Here is a 14,915-nt window from a genome sequence, read left to right on the forward strand (position 1 = left end):
CTTTAACACCAGGCCCGATTTATTAACTAGGACACGTGCTTTCACCCAAGTAAAAATTAATAATTGTTTATTAAAATTTGAAAATATATATAAATAAGGACCCCCCATTAAAAAATATTAATTGTCACTATAATGGCAGTAAATAATTCATAATTTGAGTCATATTTTTTTATAATTATATGATTATAAATACTAATTTTTGTACTTAAATATTAAATTAAAAAATTCAGAAAGTTACTGAAGATTATATTTAAAAAGTTGAATTTACACTTGTAACATACTTGCCTAATAAATACATGATGGCCCCATAAACCCTAGACTTGGGATCCGCTACCGCTTGAACGTACTATAAAAAACTTGCTCTAATCTTGGATTTGATCTGGTATTGTCTGCGTGAGGAACGAAAGCCGATTCTGTTCCCTCATCCCCTTATTAACTCACCCGCTGAAGAATAAGTGACCTTTGAATTTTGAATAAGAGCCAGAAAAACACCCATGCAGTTACTAGAAATCGGGCCCACTATCCGTTTTTTTTTTCTATTTAATTTCATGCCGCCATCAGCCGCCTGGTGGCAATTACAAGGTACTCCCCTCGGTCCCGTTAAATATTTCCTCTTTTGACTTTCGGTACTGTTTAGGTAAGTGATTCACTACTAATTTACGTCTAATTTATAATATTAAACATAGTGATTGACTACTAATTTACGTCTAATCTATAATATCAAACATACTCATGAGTGATCTCGTTGAATTCGTATTTATCAGTAATTTAATACAGTGAAATTTTTATATTTAATACTAATATGAATTTAAAGATATTAACAATCCAAAATGTACATTGACAAACGTGTCCAAGATAAATATGAATCGTTTTTAGGGACGGAGGGAGTAATGATTTATACTTTCAATGCGAACCCTGATTGTGCCAACTTTTGCTGCTATTTTGGAAGCAAGTGTTAATCATGGTGCTATTTTATGCTGCGGTATTTTAGAATTTGTGTTAATTTTATTGCTATTTTGGTCTTTTTCACAAAATCTATCGATCACCACTTGCAAATAAAGTTTGGACTGGTTTTATAAAACTCAATGTATTCCCTTCAGCTTTCTTTATTTGTTTCTTCTCATAAAATTATGTGTTTTTAAAAAGAATTATTAGTACTTGAATTCCTTATTTATCCTTATTATAGCTATATATTAAATGATAAAATTTTGATATTTTTTTATAAATTTTAATACAAGTTATTGTTTTTAACTAAACAACGAGTAAAAAAACAACGAGTTTATTGGTCCACCTAGTTAAACGCTGATGTAGTTATAATATACTAATAGGAAAACATTATCATATTGTAATTATAGTATTGAACTGACCACGATATATTACTACTGTCAACTGTCATACATGGAACAAGCATCACCGATCAATTGAGAAATAAAGTACATAAATATATATGATCATATTTTTAAAAATAAGAAAGTTGGAAAGTAAACACATCAGTGTAAAGTTGAAAATAGAACAGCAGGATCATATCTTTATTAAAAAACAACTTCAGACCTATTTATCAGCTGCATTTTCAAATATTAACATTTAAATTTAAATAAAAATTCACCTCAAACTCTTGCCCTAGATGCATGTGTGAGGGCGGCATTGTAGCGTCAGACAGAGAGAGACATGTGTGCGGGAGTTTATTTAAGTCTTTGGCATCAATATTTTAAAGGGAAAAACAAGCCAAGTAAACACAGGACTTTGAATAGCTTTCCGAGACTTGGAATATTTCTGTAGCTTGCCGTATAATCCAATCCCAATTCAACCGAAACACTGCATGTAATTTACGTAGTTTATTTTGGCTGCTCAACTCCCCCCTCTCTGCCTATAAATACCAACTCATACCCTTACTCAACACCACACAACTACATTTCATTTACATACCAATATTCAAGACCTTCCATTCATTTTAGCTTCAAACACTATTATCATATTTTTTTTAATCATTTGTTCAAAGATGATACTTTCGGTGGCCTTTTCATTTCTGTTCCTTGTTCTGGGAGCTGCACTCTGGTGGATACTCGACACCAGGCAGCGTAAGCTACTCCCACCAGGCCCTAGAGGATTCCCTATTGTTGGTAGCCTGTTTAATTTAGGTACCCTTCCCCATCGTACTTTCCATGACTTATCCAACAAGTATGGTCCTATTATGTCTTTACGCATGGGTTCTGTTCCCGCCATAGTTGTGTCCTCTCCCGAGGCTGCTCAACTTTTCCTTAAAACTCATGACAGCAATTTTGCTGTGCGGCCACAAATGGAGGCTGTTGCACATATGTCATACGGTAACAATGGCATTAGCTTCACCAACGGTACATACTGGAGGCATGTCAGAAAATTTGTTGTGCAAGAGCTTTTAGCTCCAGCAAAAATTAATTCATTTCAAGGGATGAGACGAGAGGAGGTTGCCTTAGTTGTGGAGGAAATTAAGAAAGCTGCGGTCGCTGGTGAGGTGGTGAATGTCAGTGATAAGGTGGGGTCTTTGATTGAGAACATGACCTTTAGGTTTCTTTTGGGACGAAGCAAAGATGATCGATTTGATCTTAAGGGCATCATGACCGAAGCCTTCACTTTGGCCGGACAGTTTAATCTTGCAGACTTTGTGCCCTTCCTAAAACCATTTGATCTCCAGGTACTTATATTGTCAATAAATTCTATAATTCCAATTTTAAGCTTTTGCATTCTAACTTTTTTAAGCTGATTAATTTCATCCTCTCTAGCTCGTATCTACATCATCTGAATTATTACCTCCTATATATACAGGGATTGACTCGAAAGTACAAGGAATCTAGCAAGAAACTTGATGCAATGTTGGAGCTAATTATTGATGAGCATGAGCAAAATTTGAACACAGGCAATAACCGAGACATTGTCGATGAAATGATTATACTGTCTAGAAATGACTCTTCTGTCAACCATCGAGAGTTGGCCAAACTGATTGACAGATCCAGCATCAAGTCCATCATGATTGATATCATCACAGCGGCTATTGACACCTCGTTCACATCAATTGAATGGATATTAACAGAATTAATGAGACATCCGAGCGCCATGAAAAAGTGTCAAGATGAGCTAGCTTCCGTTGTTGGACTTGATAAAATGGTGGAGGAGACGGATATACCAAAACTAGAATACCTTAACATGGTCGTGAAAGAAGGCATGAGATTACACCCGATTGTACCATTACTTGGTCCCCACGAAGCTAAAGAGGATATTGTGATTAATGGATACCATATCCCTCAGAAGTCACGAATAATCGTTAATGCATGGGCTATAGGAAGGGATGCTAAGGTGTGGGGTGATAAGGTTCTAGAATTCATTCCGGAGAGGTTTGCAGAGAGTAAAATAGACCTCCGAGGACGTGATTTTGAGCTCCTACCATTTGGATCGGGTAGAAGAGGGTGTCCAGGTATGCAACTAGGGTTGCTCAGTGTTCAATTTGTGTTGGCTCAGTTGCTTCATTGTTTTGATTGGGAGTTGCCACTCGGAAAATCAATTGATGACTTGGATATGACTGAGCAGTTTGGCCTAACAATTCCTCGACTCGAACACTTGCTTTTGGTGCCAAATATTCGCGTTAAAGCAGCATAAGTTTTGAAACCCATGGGATCATCAAGTTTATCTGTTTGTCTTTGTATTTTTTTATTCCTTCATGATACTTCAATTATGCATCACTTATGTAATCTTTGAATAATGCAATAATTTAATTTTGATCACATAGATGATGAAACAAGCTTTAAACAATGAAATATCGTAAAAGGTCGGGAACTCTTGTATAAGTTTATTTATTTATACTCGAGTAAGATTGATTAATCTTTTTGTGCGTTTCCATGAATTTTAATCATCAACTTGATCGATTCAAAAATCACCGAACCAAATTTATTGATTTTGACTTGACGATTATCATTTAGTTCAAATTTCTTTATTTAAAAACTGTAGAAGTAGTCCTCGCAGTGACGTTGCTTATCAATTTTGGAGGGGAAAAAATCATGAATATATATTAACAGTCTTGTAACGCATTCTTAGTATTAGTATTTTTCATTTCAAGATAATCTTCATAGTTGCTTCTGCATCGCTTACGTACTGACATACATTCATTAATTTGGCATGGTATCAGAGCATAATCTCACATAAATCTTCTGCAATTCTGATTTAGTTTCAATCGTGATCTTCATCTTTCAATCATAATCTTTATCATAGATCATTCTCAATCTTCATTGAGGGAAAGTGTTCTTCAATTTCTTCATCTGCTAATTGTTTTGGGTGTTTAGCCTTGTTAGACCGTTAATCAATTGTAGAGGGGTGAATACAGTTTAAACAATCAAATAGAAATAACAGACTCAACTGAAAGAACAATTTTTATATTAATTGATAAAAAACTAATTACAATGCAATACTCTCTCAAAGGATGAATATATATTTTTGAGATTGTTAGGTTATGTGAATGATATATCAATGCACGACACATAAAGTGTAAACCTAACATGTGCTTATATACTGCACAGTTACACAATCAATCTAGAATATGTGTTACAATAGAATATGGAATCCTAATACATATGTATCATTGACTACTACAAATAAGTAAAGTCCTACACCCACATATCTCTGCAAATCTTTTCTCCTTTGATATCTCCTGATTTCCAACTTGGCAAATATTGATGTGAGTAAATATTGATGTCAAAAGCTGATCTGTAAATACCGATGGTAAAAGCTGATGACGTCATCTTTGTCAAACTCTGATATCAAATACTGATTGAAAAACTCTGATAGTTAAACACTGATATCATCAATTTCTTCTAACAATCTCCCACAACTTGTGCATTATGTAAATATGTACAAGTTCCTAATTGATGATGTCAAAACTATCTAAATGTAGATATACTAACAAATGTACAATCTTACAGTTAGTGTTTCAGACTTTAACTTTAGTCTTTAACCTTGGCAAATCCAGTAGCATCATTAAAGAATTTTTTGAGTAGATTCTCTTCAAGAACATTCAAATACATCTCCATACATCTCCATTCTCTGTTTGATATCCTTGAGCTCTTCTGTAAATTCATCATTTTGATAGATAGCAGCTCTGAGGTCATGTAGACTTGATCTTCCAAGTGACAGATCATCCAGCTCCACGAAACAAACCTTCTTTCCATTTGGACTGAAAGTAAGAACTTTTATACCAAGGGATGTAGCCACTCTGGCTTCTCCAATAGGCATATCAACAGTGTTTCCAGAATTTTCAATGTATTTTGGACTGTATTTAGACTTGTAGGTCATTCCTCTCTGCTTTCTGAATACCTGGTCTTTTAAATAAGCAGACCACCTGGCATTAGTAGAGTTGATTGCCTTATGTAATGTTGTGATATTCCAACTTCTTCCATGGTTTATCTCTCATTTCCTTGAGAAATTTTCAACCTTTTCCCAGATTCAATAATATACAACATATTTTTTTGGCTTATTTGTTTCATACAAATCAAGCACTATTTGAACTGAAAGAATCTTCTGTAAGTCCTCAAGCTTCTCATTTTCTCCCAATTCTGTCAGATTTCCAGACTCCCTTAGAATCAAATCATTACCAGTATAATTATCAGCATTTGGAAGTCCCAAACCACCTCGTCTTCCAGCCATTCTTGATTGTGAATTACCACTGTAGATTTTATTAAAAGTCTCAGAACAATCAATTTTTGGTGCATGTATCTTGCTTCCCCATAATAGTTTTTTCTTCTCTTCGAAAATCAATTTTGGTTTATCAAAATTTGAGCCTTCTGAATCAGAGTTTAATCTCTTTCAGGAATAGAATGATTAACTTTTGTTTCTTGAACTATACTGTCAATAACATGAGTGGTATCAGAGGTTGTGATAGGTTGAGCTTCAACAATTATTTTTCCAACTTGAGCATTGTCATGGTTGGAATGATTTATAGTTTCTCATCCCAATCAGATCCAGGAATCACCTTTCTCTTCTTGTCAACCTCATTAACTTCTTCTTCAAGTATCTTCCCTTCATCAGGATCATCATTAGTTTGACTTACTGAATAGACTGAACCTATCAGTATTTGTGTTTTGGTAGATGCTGATTTCTTCTTGGACTTTGATTTTTCACCAACCTTTTCCTTTCCCTTATAACTCCTATCATCATTTAATATTTCTTGAGACCTTAGAACATGTCTTTCAGCTTCAGTTTAGCTGATTTCTTTAATCACTACTCCTTTGGTTGGCCTTTGTCCAAAAATATCTTCATATTGTGAGACAATATTAGTGGTTACTGGTCTCAAAAATTTGAATTCCTCTTCCATCAGCCTCAGTTGCTCAAGATCAACTCATGGATTTCCCCTTTCAAAAATCCTTCCAGTCCCCTCAGAGTTATAAACTTGTATTTTGGGATCCTTGTAGAATATAGTTGTTTTCTTCCCTTTAAACTTCAATATTTGTAAAAACTGACTTGCCTCGGCACTAGCTTCTATCTCCAGAATAACTTGGTCATCATTAGCATTTGTGACTGTCAGAGTTTTCTTTGCAGTCACAGTCAGTTCTTTTAAAATAATTTGATGTTTCCCACTTTTTCATCTCTCTTTACCTTTCCTAGATTGGCTAGTGGGTTTAGAAGTACCAATAGAGCCAACTAGATCTCCACCTTTATTCCCAAGTACTTTTCTTCCTCCTTTGCTCCGTCCATCTGCAGTATCATCCTTGTCATCAGCTTTTAGCCGGAGCTATTTGCATTTAGATTTGGAAATATTCTCCCCCATTCTGGCATCATCACCAAATAGAAGGGAAACAATCAGCTCTATTGACTGTTGTACCTCATCCAATTTCCCAGACATCTTTTATTGAGTAGCTTCCAACTTAGCCTGGTTAGCTTCAAGTTTGTCTTGTCTGGAAATGATAGGCTTCAATTATTTTTGCATTTCAAGATCATATTTGAATTTAGCTTTAAAGAATGCATCCTTAAGTTGATCCATTTGAGAGTTGGCTTTTGTTTGAGTAGACTGAATGGACTTGATCATTAAAGATGAAGCCTTAAGATGATTGAGAAGATCATGATTTGAAATTTTCTTCTCAGTTGTCTCCAAGTGTTGAGAAACATGAGGAAAAATAGGATAATGGGGATCCTTCCATTTAGAAATCCATTCCTCACCAAAGAACTTCTTTATGTTTATAACATCCAATTCAGCCATCTTCATCTTCTTTTCTCTTTCAGACATGCCTTCAACAAAGAATATTTCATCAAGATCCTCATTAGGATCTAATATAACATTGATGTTAAACACATCAATATCTTCTCCATCATCATGCTCACTTCCATGAAAAAATTAATCTTTAGCAAGTGGTTCCTTGACTATCTGTGCCACTTCATCTTCAGCATCACCATTTAAGATTGAGTCAGGAATTGAAGTATTATGTGATCCAGCTGCTTTAGAAACCGCCATACCATCAGTATTTAGCTCCACATCTTCAAGAATTGTAGCCATATGAACTAGAGCATCTGTGTTTAACTCCAGAAGTTCAGTGCCAGTACAGTGCTATGGTGATTCATAAATTATGGCTTCATCATGAGTGGATTGTTCTTCAACTTGATCAATATCAAGAACAGGGAATGTAAGAGTGCATGGATGAGAAATTTTAGTGGACTACAAGAAAGTATCAGTACTTAAACCTGCAGAGAAATTATCATCACTTTGTTCATCAGAGTTTGACTGAGGGTCTACAAGCTGGAGATCAGCAACTATTTCTTTAGGACTCTGAGCACCTGCAAAATGATTCAAAGAACCACTTAAATCTCTATATTCTTTTAAAGTAGTCTCACTACTTCTCACTCCACTCATCTCTTGACTTTTAATAGTCAGAGTTTCCTCACAGGGATTTGCTAAATCCCGACTCTTATCTACCTCTCCTTTTGTCAGGTAAGGATCTTGCCTCTCTTTAATTCTGTTTTTCTCTAAATCTTTTCTCTCATTCTCACATGAAAGGCTCATAAAATTTGACCTACAGAAGTAAGAGGTGGTTGAGAAGAGATGTTTTTGGTCACATGACTAGGGGTACCCTTTTTAAAAGGACTAGACATGATCATACCATCAGGATTTATTGAGCTAGTAAAAGTTGACAAAATAATATCAGTATTTAAATTAAATGCTGATAAAGAAGAGTCAATGTTTATACCTTGTGTTTCTGAAAAATCAGCTTCTAGGATAGCATTCAAAGGTGGTACTGAAAGAACATCAGCTGATGTTGGAGTATGATGTATCCTTCCTTCAGTGTCCAATATCAATATGACTGCATCAGGAGTCAAGCCTGCACTACCACTTTGAGTTAGTGGTTCTTGTGTGGCTGGAGATGTATAAGCTGCTAGATTATTTTGAAATCCAGGTTCTTGTGTACTCCTCTCCTCAGATTCAGATTCAGGGTCTGACTCATGTGTTGAACCAAGCTGCAACCCCGCTGTCTTCTTAGAAGTATGAGACTCAAAATTCATGCAGAAAGCTTTGACCTTGGAGACCTCATATGTTATTTTGGTTGTGGCTGTATCATGCCATTCTTGGATTGGCTTGGTAGAAAGAGGTGCAATATCTACAATGTCGGCTACACCACTTTGAGGTGTAGGTTCTTTGGGGACTGGATCGGTTGTTGTAGTAGCCGTTGAGTCCCTTTGAGATGCATGTTCTTGTGTGCCCGATCCATAAAAATTGCCTTGTTTCTGCAACCTTTTGGCTATTCTCTCAACTTTCTCATGAGTAACTTCCTTTACTCTTCTCTTTAGCTTCACAGGAGAATCATTAATTATGATAGGTGTATCAGTAGTTGTGTCATCCTTACGACTCCTTGGCTTTTGAGGTGAAGTGAATGCATCATGTCCCTCATTGGCTATTTCTTGTTTTGGTTTTAGCTTTTGTAGAGAAATATAGGTTTTGACCAACTTCCTTTTCCTTTGTCTAAGGCTTGAATCAGTGTTTACAGTATCAACATTTATTATGCCTTCTTCAGTTGGTCGTTGAGATTTAAGGAGTCAACTAAGTGAAATCTAGTAGAATCAGGATTTAATTTTTTGAACTTGGAGGATAAGGTAGCATTGTCCTTATCATCTGATTCTAAATCAACTGGTACAAGCTTTCTCTTCACAATTTCTGAAGGTTTAGAAAAATGAGAAGCTTGTACCTTGGATCCACCCTTCGCTATACCAGATTTTCCAGCAATAGCATTAACATTGGCACCAGTGTTCAGAGCAAACTTTAAGACAACTCTTTGACCATAAGGCCTAGAAAACTGGACAATAATGTCAGGCGGATTTTCTTGAGGAGCAACAGACTCTGCTAACTTCTTTCTTTTTGCAACAAGTGTCTTTTCGGAGACACCTGAGGTGGATTGTGTTTGGGTGATATAGAGCTTGGGTTAGCTACATGGGGGTTCCCAATAATCATAGCATGTAGCTTAGTTCTTTGCACATTCGGTTGTGTATAAGTCTCAGGAAAGCTTGCAATTAGCAAGTCCTTGGTTGAAAGTGGCAACCTGAGAGGTGCAAGAGCCTTCTCCTTATCTTTAGAGATTAAATCAGAGAAATCCCTTTTTGTGACCTTAAACACTGATATGATTTGATTAGTAGGGATTGGGGTATTGGAGAAATAATGATAAAAAAATAAGCTGAAAAAATCTAGCATAATATACTACATTAGGATCAGCTTTTAATATATCTCCTAAAAACATAGTACTACTCTACCAAAATTATAGTTACCGCCATGAATTAGAGAGTACCAAATTTATTGTGTCATGATGGGGAGTGCATCAAAATTGGTACACTTGTTATTAAAGGCTCTGGTGATACAGTCGAAGTAGAAGTTCTACTCCTTTCTGAGTCCATTCCTCTTCAATTGCCCCATGTTCTTGAGCTCCTTGTCATAGCCAATTTCAGTAAAGAACCCGCTTTATCCCAGTATCACCAACGAAGGTGGTACAAGATGAATGATTAAGAAGATGAAGAGCTTCTCTAACTGTTTGAGGAGTCACAACCTTTCTCTCCTCTCCAAACTCAAAAGTGATGCTTCGAGTACCAGTTTCTCCATCATCATCATACAATCCAGTCCTCCATAGAGAGAGAACTTGGTCCCCAGACACAACTGTAGGTTCTATAAGAGCATAACCTACCTCACTAGCACTTAATAAATCCTGAAAGATGTGATAATCAGGATTAATACCAGTATGGTCTCGAATCGTAGCATAATTGTTTGTAACGAACTTGGCACCATTGTGAGTAAAGGCTGAAGAAGTAGCTCGTGAAGACATGATTATCTGTGTGAAAAAACTTAAAAACTGATGAGGTTATCAGAGTTTAATCGAGAGAGAAGAAGAACTAAGAAAGTGATTAGAATTTGATACAGCGATAATTAAAAATCAAAAATTAATTTTATATAACTCTATACTCTATTACACACAAACGGTTCAACTTAAAATTTTGTATAGCACTTTGATTATCACAATATATAGGAATTTTAGAATATTCTAACCTAGAATCTAGTAACTGATTCTTCATCCAAAGTATTTGAGCACAACAGCTTCCTGCAGCAATATACTAAGCTTCTGCAGTTGAATGTTGTATTTTGTGTGAAGCATGCAATTTGCACAGTCTCTGCCCAGAAGTAGGTTGACAATTTTTTTCCCTCAAGCATGGTCCTTGCAGTTTCTATGAGAATTCGGTTCTTTCTTTCAATAACTCCATTTTGCTGTGGAGTTCCATGGGCAGAAATTTCCTGTTTGATCCCCCTTAACTTTCAGAATTCTTTCATAATGTTGTTCTTGAATTCAGTTCCATTATCACTTCTAATAATCTTTACTTTATGTGTTGATCCTTTTTCCAGTTCCCTTACATGATCAAGAAGAATGGATGGAGTCTCGTCCTTGGTATGAGAAAATACATCCATGTGTATCTTGTATATTCATCAACAATGACAAGTGCAATACTCTTCTTTGTAATAGACATAACATTTACTGGACCAAAAAGATCAATATGAAGTAAGTGATATGGTTCAAGAATTGAGGATTCAGTTTTACTCTTGAAAGATGATTTCCTTAATTTGGATTTCTAGTATGAGTCATGTAATATCCCATATTTTCAAATATTATTATTATTATTATTTAGAATTGTTTATATGATTTTTATGTGAATTTTGGTGAATTAGCTGATAATTGGAATTGATGTTTGGGTATTTATATGTGGTATTATTTGAGTATTTTTAATATTTATGTGCTCAGAATAAAATTTAGATAATTGTGATATTTTTCTCGTAATTTTTGGACTGTTATATGATTTTATAATAATTTAGGTATTTATTAATTATTTTCTGAGTAATTATAAAACTGTTTTATAAAGTCAGGAATCGTCCGACTTCAACTGTTTTTGCGTTTTTATAACCCGAAACTCTTTCGAAAACTCCTTCCTAACCTAATCTGGTAATTCCGGATATTTTCCGTGTTTCAACTTTTTCGATCTAGATTAAGGTTTGACTCGTACGCATCCCGGCGCAAAATTTTCGATACGTTAATCATTTCGTATATCAATAAAACCTGTAATCTCGAGAGACGGGATATTTTTTTTACTTTATTTTCTCATAGGATGTTTTATAAGAAATTCGGTTTTGATAATTATCCAATTTTGATATTAAATTGTATCGTTTTATAGTTACTTAGCGGCTAAGTAACCTATTTTTGGATCCGATATGATCCAATAGGATACTCGTTACGTGTTTTAAAATGCATTTATATGAATCGATCTGTAATTTGGACGCGTGTTTATTTGCGTTACTCGTTTTATTTCATTTTATATGCATTATAATGTGTCTTATTTATTTTCGGGGTTTTTTGTTAATTTAGGAATCGTTTCTGTTTTCCAAAAATAAACGGACCGGGACCCCACCGGGATATCAAAGCCCACAAAATTCGTGTTTTTATTTTTATAAAATCATTCGCATTCCAAATAGCCGGTATTTCTGCATTTTTGAATCATTCACAATTTTTGGGGAAATTTTAGTATACATTTTGTATTTAATTAAAAATAATATTTTTAAAATTTTTCCTCGTTAAATATCACGTCCGGGCCAGTGATTTTAAATTATGAGAACCAAACATCGATTTGTGATTTATCGGGTACAAAATCTTTTTAGTATAAATACCGAATTCTGATTTTTCTATTTTGATAAAAAAAATCATAATATTTTAGATAATTACCAAAAATTGGACAATGTTCTTGGGGGTGAGTAATTCGTTCCTGATCTTAATCCTTTGATAATTGGAGATTTTCAAGTCCGTTCTTGATGTTCTAATAATCAAAACGAAGCCCTTTTCATCCTCTTTCTATTGATACCAACATCTCTGCCTAAGGTTGAGTATTGTGAAATTTCGTTTTTTTTATTATGAACACGAATTGGGTTTTGAATTTGTGATGATTTTCAGATGTTTTTGATGACTGATAAAGCTTCATGGTGTTGTTTAGAGACGATTTATCTAGAAATTATGCATGTTTTATTCGAGAATCGATTAAATCGAGTTTCAAGTTTTTTGTTATTTTATTTTAGGATTTTCTGGATTAATCATGCTTTGGGTGTTGGATATGATTGCATAAAGAGATTGTACTGTTTCTTAGCTTCGATTTGGTATAAGTTTCGTCAAATTTGGTGAAGCTTGCTTGAATTCGATTGATGGCCGGAAATCGGGTTGAGGTCGTCGGTTTTTGATCAGAATCGATGGTTTAATCGTCGATTTCCACGGTTCCTGTCTTGATCGTGTTTCTGGACGAGTTTAGATCATTTTTGGATTGAAAACGGGCCGTTTTGACAAAAAAATGGGGCTGGCCGGAGTTGTAGGGGACTCGCCGGATTCGGGTGTTCGTCGGAGAAGACGACATAATCTGGGTTTTCCAGATTCCGGCGACAACTCCGTTGAACCCGGCGGCAGTTCTTCAGGTCCGGGTTTTAACCCGTTTTATCATTTTGACCCGCCTTTAATCCGTTTCCCCCAAAACCCCCTACCTGAAAACTGTTTCTGCAAATTATTTTTAAAAAATAATTCAAAATTCATTTTGTTTTTCTAAAAACCATTTATTTAATTTCCAAAAATCATTTACTTATTATTTTAAATTTAAAAAATTATTTTCTTGATAAATTTAAATTCCAAAAATTATTTTCTTTTATTATTTTCAGAAATACATCTTTGTGTTAATTATTTATAATTTATTTTAATTAATTATTTATAGGTTTAATTAATTGTTAATTCATTTAATCAATTAATTATATTTATAAATAGTTAAATAAAATACAATTATTTATAATTTATTCAAATAATTCATAAAAAATATTTTTTTAAGCTTTTAAAAATTATATTCTAGTATTTTAAAAATTAATTGATTTACTCCTAATTATTCGTAGAAAATAAACCGTTCGTCCGTTTAATACAAAACGAACGCGTATAGACTCAGAAAAATATTCCGCTTTCATTAAAAATACTTTCAAGACCCAAATCCTTTTTGTTTCGAAAGGTCGCTTATTTTATGAATCATTCTGAGTCAATTTTTGATTGATAAATCTTATTCTTGACCCGATTTCAGTTTTAAACGTATTGAGTCGAACTTTTTGACGAACTGAGTCATAAGTGATATGAATTATGTGATACGTGGCTTATATGATTACATGTTATATGAATTACGTGTGTAAGTGGGTCAATAGTCTTGTATTTTACTGTCTTCTTTATGGGCGGGCTATCGTATGGGTAGACATTAGGGTTTTGACATGTAGTTCGTCGAGTAATTATCGTTTAGACGATTAAAGTGTTATCTTTTAATTATAGATGCGGATCGCTCGAGTTGATCAGGAAAATGTGTTGGATAAAGAATGAGATGGAATGGTATTGGATATATGGCTTCTAGCAATCGCAGGAGCATCATATCAATGAAGTGTTGAAAAGAAGGACGGTGATGTTTTGAGACAGAATGTCAGAATAGATGCGTCTTTGCGAGTGTGACTAACTGCTAAAAACCAAAGGCAAGTATCCCTATCATCACTTATTGTTCAAGTGATATTTATTTTAAATCTTCTTATGCAAGTATTGCTTTCCCTATTCTTTGTTCAGAATAGATAAATATTTTACATATCGCTGAATTAAATACTTCTGTTTATGCAAATACTCATCTGCTATTCTATGTTCAGAATAGTCAAGTGTTTTTACTTATCCAATTATCGGATTTATAAATATTTTGGATATTGAGAAAAGTGATTTGGTTGCGAATATTCCTACCCAAGAATTGGGGGAATAAAATTATTTCGGGTATCGATTATTATGACCCCATTTCAATAAAAGGTTTTAAGATTGGATCATAATTGCGTAAATGACCGGGACGGACGGTCCAGCGGAGGGCTATTTCTATGTGCCATATGGAATATTATGACACAATTTTTGCCACAGGCAGGTATATTGCCTTTTGCTTGAGTAATCGTGTTTTTGGGGTCACGTTTCTACGAATCATGACCTTGTGCTATCACATGGACTGATCAGCATGTGATAGTACGTCCGTCGGAGAATGATCCTAATCTAAATTATCATATCATTTTTGATATTCATAGAATAAATGATTTATCAACTGATTCTGTTTTGGATTAAAAGTGAATTGCGGTTTTGATTCAGATTCTGATTTATGCTGATACTTACGTTGTTGTTAAATATCAAAGGTGGTATTAGTATAGATGATTGATGTTGACTTCAGTATGGGTGTTGTGAGCATCAAAGTTCGTATTGATATCTAATTTGATATGACAACAAAATAAGTATTAATTTGAAGAGTTCAGTTTTGAGTAAAATTTATGATTCAATCCATAATCATTGTTTCTTGTTATTATTGTT

General features: G+C 34.4%; 1 protein-coding gene across 1 annotated transcript; it reads left to right on the top strand.

Moving 5' to 3' along the window:
* Positions 1–1,907: 1,907 nt before the first annotated feature.
* LOC141718015 (cytochrome P450 CYP736A12-like) lies at positions 1,908–3,755 on the top strand. Its single transcript, XM_074520344.1, has 2 exons — positions 1,908–2,671; positions 2,803–3,755. The coding sequence occupies exons 1-2, from the start codon at positions 2,000–2,002 to the stop codon at positions 3,628–3,630; spliced, it is 1,500 nt and encodes a 499-aa protein (XP_074376445.1). The 5' UTR covers positions 1,908–1,999; the 3' UTR covers positions 3,631–3,755.
* Positions 3,756–14,915: the final 11,160 nt, after the last annotated feature.

This window comes from Apium graveolens, chromosome 4 (genome assembly GCF_009905375.1).
Source record: "Apium graveolens cultivar Ventura chromosome 4, ASM990537v1, whole genome shotgun sequence".
NCBI lineage: Eukaryota > Viridiplantae > Streptophyta > Magnoliopsida > Apiales > Apiaceae > Apium > Apium graveolens.

What these genes read in the sequence shown, in the direction of transcription:
- LOC141718015 (XM_074520344.1), top strand. Translation starts at nt 2,000, where the DNA reads ATGATACTTTCGGTGGCCTTTTCATTTCTGTTCCTTGTTCTGGGAGCT. An exon ending in TAAAACCATTTGATCTCCAG is followed by an intron (nt 2,672 to 2,802) that starts GTACTTATATTG and finishes CTATATATACAG; the next exon opens with GGATTGACTCGAAAGTACAA.